The sequence below is a fragment of the Heptranchias perlo genome, chromosome 12 (assembly GCF_035084215.1).
Source record: "Heptranchias perlo isolate sHepPer1 chromosome 12, sHepPer1.hap1, whole genome shotgun sequence".
In the NCBI taxonomy this organism is placed as follows: Eukaryota; Metazoa; Chordata; class Chondrichthyes; order Hexanchiformes; family Hexanchidae; genus Heptranchias; species Heptranchias perlo.
The window spans coordinates 35001784-35013798 of record NC_090336.1 but is presented as its reverse complement, the minus strand read 5'-3'; the positions used below and the strand labels follow the sequence as shown (position 1 = coordinate 35013798).

At 44.7% G+C, this 12015-nt stretch overlaps 1 protein-coding gene across 3 annotated transcripts in view; it reads left to right on the top strand.

The window, feature by feature from the left end:
* Nucleotides 1–12015, top strand: part of dennd2b (DENN domain containing 2B) — a 378850-nt gene that overhangs the window by 361084 nt on the left and 5751 nt on the right. For all 3 annotated transcript variants that reach the window (XM_067993945.1, XM_067993943.1, XM_067993944.1), the window contains exons 17-18: nucleotides 2704–2815; nucleotides 4848–5087. In XM_067993945.1, the coding sequence (XP_067850046.1) occupies nucleotides 2704–2815; nucleotides 4848–5087 (352 nt within the window). The remainder of the gene's footprint in view (nucleotides 1–2703; nucleotides 2816–4847; nucleotides 5088–12015) is intronic.

Genomic DNA, 12015 nt, shown 5'->3' with positions numbered 1-12015 from the left:
ACAATTAGCAAATATTAAAAGCGGAGATTTTTCTGGGTCTGCCCCTGGTGCACTGGATTTCCTGGACACAGTGAACATTCTGGCAGGTTGGAGTGCACTCCTGTAAAGGAACCTACCCAATTTTCCTCCATTTAAATTAATGGAAGGAAACTGGATGGATTCCACTGATTGGAGCTGCCCAATTTTCAGATATTTGCTTTGTCCAAGTGATCCAGTGCTCCTGTGTACAGATTCAAGAAAATCACCCCTTTTAGTATTATGTACATAAATTCAGTGCAAAAGTCCAGAAGAGGTCAGTTACCCTTCATTACAATGGTATGGGACAGGCTAGAATGACCAGTTGGTCTTTTCCTGTCCAACAGTTTTGTATGTTAGTACAAGTGATGGTCAATGTGGTCTCCTGTAGTAGTTTTGGTCGCCTAGGGGGTTGAGAGAGGAATTTTGGGTTATTATCTGGTTTTTCACCTCTCCTAGGATATTACATGGCTCCTGGTGGATAGCAAATGTTGGAAGCATGAGGCATAGGGCATCACAACTGTATGGCACAGACTAGATGGAACAGCTGATCTTTTCCTGTCTAACGTTTTGAAAACACGACGTCAGGTTCCACATGTACGCTGACGACACCTAGCTTTACCTCAGCACCGCCTTTCTCGACCCCTCCACTCTCTCTGATTTGTCACCTCTGCTTGTCTGTCATCTAGTACTGGATGAGCAAAAATTTCCTCCAACTAAATATTGGGAAGACCAAAGTCATTGTCTTTGGTCCCCACCACAAACTCCGTTCCCTAACCACTGACTCCATCCCTTTCCCTGGCCACTGTCTGAGACTGGTCCCAACCTTGGCGCCCTATTTGACCCAGAGATGAGCTTCTGACCACATATCTGCTCCATCAGAAGACCACCTACTTCCACCTCCATAAAATCACCCATCTCCACCCCTGCCTCGGCTCATTTGCTACTGAAACCCTCATCCATGCCTTTGTTACCTCCAGACTGGACTATTCCAATACTCTCCTGGCTGGCCTCCCATTTTCCACCCTCCATAAACTTGAGCTCATCCAAAACTCTACTGCCCGTATCCTAACTCGCACCAAGTCCCATTCACTCATCACCCCGTGCTCGCTGACCTGCATTGGCTCCCGGTCCGGGAACACCTCGATTTTAAAATTCTCATCCTTGTTTTCAAATCCCTCCATGGCCTCGCCCCTCCTTGTCTCTGTAATTTCCTCCAACCCTCTGAGATTTCTGCGCTCCACCAATTCTTGTCTCTTGTTCATCCCGATTTTAATCGCTCCACCATTGGCAGCCGTGCCTTCAGCTGCCTAGGTCCTAAGCTCTGGAATTCCCTTCTTAAACCTCTCTCTCCTGCTTTAAGATGTTCCTTAAAACCATTGGCCAAGCTTTTGGTCACTTGTCCTAATATCTCCTTACGTGGCTCAGTGTCAAATTTTATTTGATAACGCTCCTGTGAAGCGCCCTGGGAGGTTTTACTACGTTAAAGGCACTATATAAATGCAAGTTGTTGATCTTGATCGAATTCAAGAAGTTTTATTAAATAATGAACAAAATTCTGTTTTTGGATAGCAAACTTAACATCTTTTTGTCCCCTCCTGTTCAAAACATAAGCAGCCCCACTTAAGGTAAATTATGTCAGAACTTTCATTTGGTTTAAGCAACCACTTGAGAGGGCTCACCTGCTGTTCTCTGCTTTTGCTAATTAGGTGTCTAAACAAAAACATCTGTTAAATCTTTGATGCAGATGTTGCCAAAAAGACTCATTGAATTTGTGACATCTGGTCTCCGGTTTATGTTACAAGCAGCATTGTCGACCATCCAAATTGTCTTGTGGGAGATAAGAATACTGTACAGGCCTGCGTCAAACTTACAGCACTTCATAATGAGACAAACCAGTTCTTTCAGATCAAAAGGAACAATATTGCGAATTACATGAAATAAATAAACCAATAAAATCTTTTGATTAAAAACACAATGCAATCTTTAAAGTAAATGAAATTAGCAGTTCAAACTCTGTCAGAGTTCCCCTCTCAGGGGCCAGTTGCCTGGCATCTATGCCACACATTTGGTGGTGGGCGGAGGGGGGGGGTCGTGTGGGGGCGGTGGGGGGTTGCATTCAAACCTGGAAAAAGCTTCATCTTGCAATTGCAAGATGTTGAATCTACTTATCGGAAGTTGAAATTCAAAAGCCAAATGGCTCTCCATGCAATAATTTTTATTTATAAGCTTGAGGGGTATTATCAGACTTAGAAATGGAAATCAAAATCATTATTATGAGGAGCATTTTAGTCATAACACTGAGGAGTTTTTTTGGAGCCAAATTGTATTACTGTGTAGGTTAACAAATAGGAGCTTTAAAAACGTGTTCTGTATCTTCTAAAGAAGCATGGTCTTCTAGACAAATGTTTGGGTTTTTTTGTACTTGAAGAGCATTGCTTAATTTTTGTCATTGCTTAAAATTACATCAATTCCAATGTATATATTCCAATTCCAATGACATCTTATGTAATTAAACAATTTACTTTCCATACACTTCTGCATGAAGATAGTACCCCTTAAAAGGAGCCACCAAAAAGCTCTGAAACAAAAATTAAGTAGACAATGCAGCATCTGATTCATTTGATGAATGTGAAGGGTCAGCTGGGTGGATGAAATGTGTGTACCATTTATTTTGTGATTATTTAGATGGATGATGAGGACTCACTGTTGCCACGGAAACTGCAGGCTGCTCTGGAGCAGGCTCTGGAGCAAAAGAATGAACTAGTCAATCAGGATTCAGACAGTGAATCAGACGATGGTGAGGAATTTATTCAAATGTTACAACAGTTTAAAAAAAAGTCACTTCCTTCCAAACTTAATTCTTTTTGATGTGCGCAAGTGTTTAGGTGAAATATGGATAAGCACCACATTCATGTGGAAAATCCATATTGAAGCAAAATTTCAATATTTGGAGGGGGCTAAGCAAAACTCTGGCCCAACAAGTTTATTAATAAAGGCCCAGCATAAGTAGTAATGTTTTTACTGTAATACATGAGCATTTGGCAATGAGATTAATTTAATTGCAATGCTCATACTGCATTTACCTTGCAGAACTACTATTGTTGACACCCTTGACTTTGTACAGTGAAATAAACAATATAGCACTTCTGCCTCCAGGGTAGCCCGGACCCACCTCATGAGCCTAAGAATTGGTTTTCTCACGTGCCTTTGGATGAAGCAGTGTCTGAGCAATGACGTCAACAGCTGTCTCAGGTACAGCTGGCTGCAGTTTGTCAACCGAGAAGCTGGCCAAGAGTTTCAAAAAAAAACTAACAGCCCCCAAAAAGCTGGGAACTCAAGAACATCCCTGACACATGAAAACAAATTGTTATAAGGCCTTTGTAAATTGAAGCAGTATTTACACATAATGGCCCTGTAGAGCTTCCACCATTCTCCCACTATGATTCCAGCAGATCCCCTCCCCACCCCAAGTTATGGTGGGGAACTGATAAAACTCCCATGGAATTTAAGGCCATCATTTGTATTGGAGGAAAAGAAAACATACTTACATGAAAGGGGAAATACAAATGTTGAAGGTACAAAATTGGTGATGCATTCTGGTTTAAACTTTAGCACATTTATTCTTCATAATTGATAATGTTTAATTTAAAGAAAAGAAAAACAAAGTGACATTAGGATTCTCAACACACCAACCAGACTATCATTTACCCAAAAGGTTACTTCAGCAGTCACTCTCACACATCAAGCCCTCCCCCACTGGACTCATTTCACAGAGACACTGTACTCCATCCAACTCCCCACCTTGTCACAGACACACACCTCTTCTCCAAACCCCCCCCCCCACCGTTTATACTGGCACTCTGCTACCTGTCTCTCCCCCCCTCCCCCCCCACTACCCCCTCAACCTGGCACTCTTCTCTCCCTACAGACCAGCTAAGTTGCCATTCCTCTTCCACTTCCACAGTTCAAACTTGCATGATTTCCTCCACCCCCATTGTGCACGCTGGCACTCTTCTTCCCCATCTGTCCATTCAGACTGACATTTTCTCTCCCCACTCCTTATTAGTTAATGCTGCACTCTCCATCCTCCTCCACCCCAAAGTACCACTCCAAGATCCTATCCTCCTCCTCCCAAAGCACCATTCCCAGCTTCTGCTCCTTCCCTCATCCATTTTCCCCATCCCTCTGTTGTCAATCACATAGGAACAGGAGTAGGCCATTCAGCCCCTCGTGCCTGCTCCGCCATTTGATAAGATCATTTCTCTCCCCTTCACCACCCATTCCCTCTGCTTCAATCCCATCCAATTACCCAACTCCATTCTTGCTCTTTCAAGTCTGGAGTGGGTGCCTCTCTCCTCTTAATGTTATCAGGGCAAATGACAGGATTGTGGCCCCAATATACTGTAAGTGAGAACTCCTGCCAACAGCACACAGAGGCCACAATCTCTGCCAGTAACACTGGGAGTGACACCAAAAGGAGAGAAGGAGCTGGACTCGGGAAGCAGAACTTGGAAGGGTGGTAGAGGGAACCAGCATGTGCTAATCTTGTCAGCAAATGCTGAAACAATGACCAGGCCCCCAAAACACTGATGTCTGGCATGGACGCATTTGTTCTCCACTCTTTGACCATTACAGATCTTCTCCAGGCATTGAGAAAGTTGTAGTTCACGACATTTAAACAACTGCTTATCTGCTATCACCAGTGCTGTGGGACCCACCCACGGTGCAAACAGGAAAGGAAATAAAATTACAAAATTACTAGGCCCAAAAGTACCTCTATATTGAAGTTTGTAAACTTTAAAACTTTTTCTTTATCTCTTTTCCCTCAGAGTCCAACACACTGAACAATCTAGTCTCTGAAGCCTTCATTCGCTTCTTTGTGGAAACTATCGGCCATTATTCTTTATTTCTGACCCAAAATGAGAGGACTGAACGAATATTCCAAAGAGAAGCTTTCCGCAAGTCAGTGGCTTCCAAGAGTATCCGGCGGTTTCTTGAGGTCTTCATGGAGTCGCAGATGTTTACTGGATTCATACAGGACAGGGAACTACGAAAGTGCAGGGCAAAAGGTAGAGCTGAAGCAGCTAAGGGCACAGTCTTTAGCCCTACACTAATACCATCACAGTACACTTCACAATATACACACTCCAGAGTTGTCTCTTTTAGCATACTGGTGCCAATAAACTTTAGAAGTTCAGTGCGAAATGCGATGTGCTTTAATATAGCCATATTCTTAATTCATCAGCTTAAATTGCTCCTACTCCCAGTGACCTGTAACCACCAGTACACACAACTCAAAATACTTTTATTGGACACAAACCAAGTTTTGAAGATAAAATCTAATTGTATTGACACGTAATTTTCACAGTTTCTAAATTTCACACATCCATCATTATGCACTATTGCATTCTAAGTACATAAAAACAGCTTATCTGTCTCTACTAGTTGAGGTTTCAAAGAATGATCTCCTGTACATCCCTTTCTATAGGTCATGCCATTCCAGTTACCTTATTAATGTACCATTTTGCATAGCCACCCCCACTGGGCAACATGCACCTCTTTGTATTCATCTACCTATGAACTGTATCACACTGTTCCAGGTGTGTGTCAATAACACATTACACCACTGCTGCAAACTTGGTCGTCTTCATTGTTGATGAGATGGGGTTGTCTTTTGTGTCGTTCTGAGCTCTGTCCTGCACAAACTCCAACTCAGCCAAAGCTCCTTTGCTTGCATCTTAAATCGTAAGTCCTGCAGACCCATCAACCCCATCCTCGCCAACTTCTTTTTGCTCTCTTCCCCCTTCCAAAGCCTTTCTCCTAGACCCACAGCTACAGTCACCTTCACACCTCTTGGTCGGTGTTCATTCCCTCTTCTATGAAGCGCTTTGGGATGCTTTGCTATGTTACAAGTGCAAGTTGTTCTTGTAGTCACACCATTACAGATATTCTGAGAGAATGGATATGATAAAAATAGATAATGAACACAGCTAAATGAATAATGCACTGTGCGCAGTCTGAGAGAATCTAGTAATGGGCGGAGGAAAAATAAAAAAATAGTGGGACTATCCGAGTCAAACTAGAATTTTGGGGGTGAAATTTTCTTCTGGTGAAAAGCAGGAGAAAGTCGGCCTTTTTCCATAATTAACAACCTGCTAACAAAAGTGCATTTTCAAATCACACCTGTTAAAACTGTCCATTCCTATGATTTTGTTAGTGAGTAGTTAATTACAGTAAAAAACAGGCACTGTCCCCTTTTTTGTTTTAAAAAACATTTAAGCCCCTGGTTACTTTCCTGAAAGTGCCACACACAACATGCAATGATATAATAAACATAAAAGCCTATCAGAAGATTTAGTGTTCAAGTCACAGCATAATGCTTGTTTTTGATCCTTCAAAGAAAAAACCAATGACTTGAGCAGCATATGGTTTATACAGAGAATGGAGATGGTATCACTGTGCAGTAACCAGTACAGTACAACCAGCTGAATTTTATTTCGACATATCCAGGGATGTCCTGTTCTGGGAGCAAAATGCACATATGGACATTGTGGCTTTTCTAATATAGTTGTAAAGACTTAAAAATAAAAGGAGCAAAATAACAAAGAACACAATAATATAGACCTGATAATGAAGTCAATGACTGGTGACAGATTAATTTCAGCCATTTAAAAGAGTGCAATTTAATAAAATTTTGCCTGTCACTAAACGCAGTTAATGCCACAATGCACCCAATTGATGCTAATTATTGGTATAAAAACAAATTGTTGGAAGGGGCACAGACTTTAAGTGCCACACTGTGACAGCAGTGGTAATAATACATGGACAGGCAATTCATCATTCATGGCACACGAGGTTTGACAGCACTTGAACTTTTAAAAATAATGCAGCAACATATTGGCCTCAACCAATCGTTGGCAGTATTTTAAGATTACAAAAATCATAAAGTACAGACCCACTGACTATAATAGAATGGGGCATTGGAGTAGCCTTGTTTCAATTGAAGTGGAGCAATGGGAGCTTTAAGAGGGAGGAGGTGATTGCTTTAGCTTCTAACTCCAAGTGCAATTATTCCTCCTCTGGCACTCCAGCACAAATACCACCATGTGAAAGCTGCCAAACGAAACAGAGCTTTATTGTCCTCACACTGACAACTGCTTTCAGTATTAAACTGCGGCACTGATTTTTCACTACTCGTTACACCATTCATCTTCTGCTTCCCTGTAGTGCGACACAAGCATTAGAACACCCAAATAAATTATTTATGTGTAAACTACATCATTCACTCAGCCATAGTTCATTATGTCTACACCATTATTTAACTGTTCCTGCTTTGCTTGTTCTCTCCCCCACACACAAGGTGAGGGATGTCAAAGCTGAGGAATGAAATACAAGTTTTTTCCCCCACTCACTGTGTCAGGTACAGCACAGTCAGATCTAAAATAATGCTCCCTCTGCCCAGCCCCAACAGGTAATTGATAAATATCGGAAGAATAATACAGAAGAAAACTGTGAGAAATATATAGAAGGGAAGTTAAAAAAGTTAGGAATGCAAGGAGTAATTATGAATAAAAGACTGGTGGTCAACACAAAAGGAAACAGTACAAGTTTATATAAGCACAAAAGAAGTAAAGGGATAGTTTAAAAAGGTGTAGGACCAATTAAAGCTGAAAAGGGCCATCTTGTACTTGAAAGAGCCACTTCTAGAGATAAATATTCAAAAGGAAACTGTGTTTAAAATGTTAATGGACTGAAAGTAGAAAAGTCACTAGATATAAATGATATTTACCACAGAAGGTCAGAGAGGAGTTGGTTGAGGCACTAAACATAGTTTTCCAAAAATCTGTGAAAAAGGAAGTACATTTTTAGGCTTTACTGATATATTTCTCTTCTTGTCATTCCCATAGGCGAGCCCTTACTGCCGTTTAACCAAAGTATGACCACTGGTACTGTAGTATTGCCCAGGAATTGTATGGAAACCCTTGTTATTACATTTAGCTTCCTGCATATGACACAGTCTCTCTCATGGAGGCCGATTTTAAAACGGAATTGAGGGCGAGGGGGCAGCGAAAACCGGGAAAGTCCCAAGCGGGTTCGGAAGTCGGCTCCAACCCGCTGACTTACCTGTGTGCGCTTCATGAATCCAGAAGTCCCGCCGGCAATTAAAGCAGGCGGGATGATAGTTAAACCACTTATTGACATCGTTGATCTTGTTCAAGTCTTTACATTTGTGGAGATTGAGGCAGGGGTGCGATTTTAATTCATCCTCAGCTGTGGGATACACTCCATGTTCAAGGAGACATGTTTCGGACAGCAGACAGTTAGACATTTAAACGCCTGTTTGACTGATGGGGATAAAAGGTGAGTTATTGTAGCAGGGCACTCAGGTGTTTCAGACAAACTTTTGGCTGGGAGATCTTTGTATTTAGACTGAAAATTCTGGGTTTACACTCAGGATTATTCTGTTTATGCATATTTACCAACTTTTTGGACCCCCTCAAACTGAACACCCTTAAGAGCTGGCTCCTCGGGGACAAGGGATACCCCTGCGCACGTGGCTCATGACACCTCTGAGGAACCCCATCGCCGAGCGACAGCGTCGATATAACGACAGCCACATCGCCACCAGGTTTACAATTGAGCATGCTATAGGGCTGCTCAAGATGTGATTTAGCTGCCTTGATCGGTCTGGGACAGCGCTTCAATACGCACCCCTCAGAGTGGGACGCATTATAGTAGTGTGTTGTGTCCTGCACAACATGGCACAACAGAGAGGGGTGTCGCTTGAGGAGGCCCCATCCACATGGTGGAGGAGGAGGAGGAGGAGGAACCCATGGGTGGAGCAGCGGCTTACTGGCTGCTTGTGAGGCCAGGGAGTCACTGATATGTGAACGGTTCTCCTAACATCATAAAGTGTGAAGAGTCCAGACCTTACAGCAGCGCCAACACCAGCAGCACCACCCCCCCCCCACCCCCGCACAAAACAGTCCTGCAACTACAAATACACCCACGGTAATGTGACCCAATGAGTGGCATCAAGTGTCGCCATTCATGGTGAACCTCATGAAAGGGCCCGATCACAAAAGCCAGTCAAGAATGGCCAAGACATGGCGGTAGTGGTGAGAATGATAATATTTAATGTGATTTTAACATAAAGCAAATATAAATGAAAAACCTGAGCATCTGTCAGACACCCTTGTACATACCCTGCGTGCTCACAAAATCTTTGCCTTTCTCTTCCTACTACCTCTAGGTGGTGCATCCCTTGTGGCTGCAGCAGAGGTAGTGGCAGGTTGCTCGTGTTCATGCCCTGACTGCTTAGATGCTTTGGGCCTACGCCCTCTGGGTTTTGGAGCCCGTGAGGGCCCCTCCAAAGACTACTTCACCTGCACCTGTACAGGGGCAGATTCGGCCACCTGGAGAGGAGGCAGCAGCAGCATTGCGGGTACTGGTTGAGATGGGGGCAACAGGTAAGATGTGGGAGCGCTTTGAGTGGCATCCCCACTTCCATGTCCCCTTTCGCCATCATCCCTCTCCAGGGCCAGACCCACATCACTCCTACCACCCTGTTGGACAAGTTTGGCGATATGTGTGATGCCTTGGAAGGCCACTTCTAAAGTTTCTGTCTGCTTGCTTAAGGCGGCAGAATGTTGTTCACCCTGAGTCCAAACAGCTGTTGTCAGGGCCTGAATGGACTCATTTGTGAACCATGCTTGAAGCTCAACAGAAGCTAGCCTTCTCTCCATCGCAGACATTCCTGCACTTACCTGCGACAGTGTCTCAAACAGTTGCACATGTCCCTGTGACAGTATCTCAGAGATTCTCTCCCGTACCTGTGCTACCATTCCACTCATGCAGGAGTTGGACTCCTCCATCCTCTCCGCTATTGTGCTGCTGTCCCTCGATCACTCTCCTTTTAAAGGATGGCCCCCGGGGTTCAGCATCTGTGTCCAGCTGAACAGAGCCTGGAGAGGAGTGGGCTCACCGACACGGACTCTCCACAGCTGACCTTGCCACCAGTGTCTGCTCGTGCTTACTTGTGCGTGGTGACTCACCAGGTGCCAACCCAACTGACTATTAGGACCCACCAGATGAGAGTGTCTGCACTGGTGGATGGCTCGCTAATATGTGATGGTACGCCCTCAGAGGCCGAGAGCTCCTCTGAGGAATCACCCTCTCCCGTCGCTGCGGTCGTTGAAGGGCCTGTAAGAGAACAGAAGGCAATATTAAGCAACATCACAGATGTTTCTTGTTGCGATGAGCACAATGAGGTGTTGAACATGGCAAGCATTGTTAACATCAATTCATGTTGTGTGCGATGAATGTTAAAGTTGTGTCACCAGACGTTTTTCGGGTACCAGTCTCTGCATCCCCGACAGACAGGCACTCGAGGGTGCGGCTGATCTCCATGGCTGCCTCCTCCATGTCTGTGAGGACGATGATTTGTTGTGGCCTCGCCTCCAGTCCTCGCCTTCTTGCGTGCATTTTGCACTCTCTTCTCCGAGAAGAGGAGAAAGTACAGGCGTGTGAGTGAGTGATGGTGAAGTGGCCAACTGATGAATGCATTGCTTTGGGTGAGGCTGACCGTGAAAGAAATGCATCAGAAGTTGAGTATAAGATAGAGCCATCACATTGAATGAGGATTGGGGTGAGTGGTAGTGGTGGGGTGACTAATGGGGAGGTGAGGAAGTGCAGGTAAGTTGAGGATGAGCCTTAAGTGGGTGTGAGGAGTGATGTGATGCAGTAGTGTTGGCAGTGCAGAATGAGTTGGGGGGTGGGGGTGGGTGTGCGGTGATGTACAACACAGAATGTAGGAGAATCAATAAGTGAACTCACTTTTGCTGACCACTGGACCAGGTGTGGGAGATGTTGCTGCTGCTGGTGACCACCTCTGTCACCTAGAGCCAGGCCTTCTTGGTAGCAGAGGCAGGGCACTTCTTTCCATCCGCACGGTAAAATACTTCCCTTTTGCTCCTCACTCCGGCCAGTAGCTGCTGCCATGAGGCATCATTTCATCTCGGAGCAGCCTTGCCCCTGTGCTGCTCCATTGTGTGTTCTTGGTGTTTGCTGCAGCAAAAGTCTTTGGAGCAACAGCCCTTTAAATAGAGCCCCTGCAGCTGACAGCCTGTCATGCGGGTGCGCAGTCCGACCACTGCGCAGCTTTTGGACGGTTAACCCAGAAGCCGCGTATTAACTTGCGATCGCGTGGGAAATGGTAGGATTTTGTTAGTCGGGTTGCCCGCGCGCCATTGACCCACCCCCCTCGCTGCCATCCCGCTGCCCTTTCAAAATCAAGCCCAAGATCTCCTAGACTTTGGATAGCAGAAGAATAACAGTCCATCAGACCAAGGCTTAGACTATAAACCAAGGAAGAGGTGTATTAAAACTAATAGATAAACAGTAGCAAGAAACAGTACAGCAGGTTCCATTATTTTTACAAAACTTTTAACTCCCACTCCCGCTTCAGATACAAAAATAACAAAAAAGACACAACACTGCGCTAACTCTGCTGATAATGCTGAACCTGGACTAGGTTCTGTAACTCTTAATACATGGGTATTTGCATGGGCCTGCAGAGCTCCATGAGACCAGATGCACATGAGCTGTGGTCGAGTGATACAAATAAAACTGTTGAGCTGGGACACCCTTTATGATTATCGGGCAAATTTCCTGCCCCCCCCCCCCCCCCAACCCCGACACTGGACAAAAACAACGCACACGAAATGTACTGCTCCTGCCATGGTATGGGAGTGCTGCAATTTCCTATCCCAGGCCATTTACGTGACCCGGGGCACTCCAGCACAGGCAAAAAGGAGCAGGAATTGAGGCACACGTCCAGTCTTCTGCTTGCCTCTGCGACCTCTGTGGAGCATCTGATTGGCAGGGTTCTGGCAAGGTCCTAAGCTCTGGAATTCTCTCCCTAAACTTCTCCGCCTCTCTCGCCTCCTTTAAGATGCTCCTTAAAACCTACTTCTTTGGCCAAGCTTTTGGTCACCT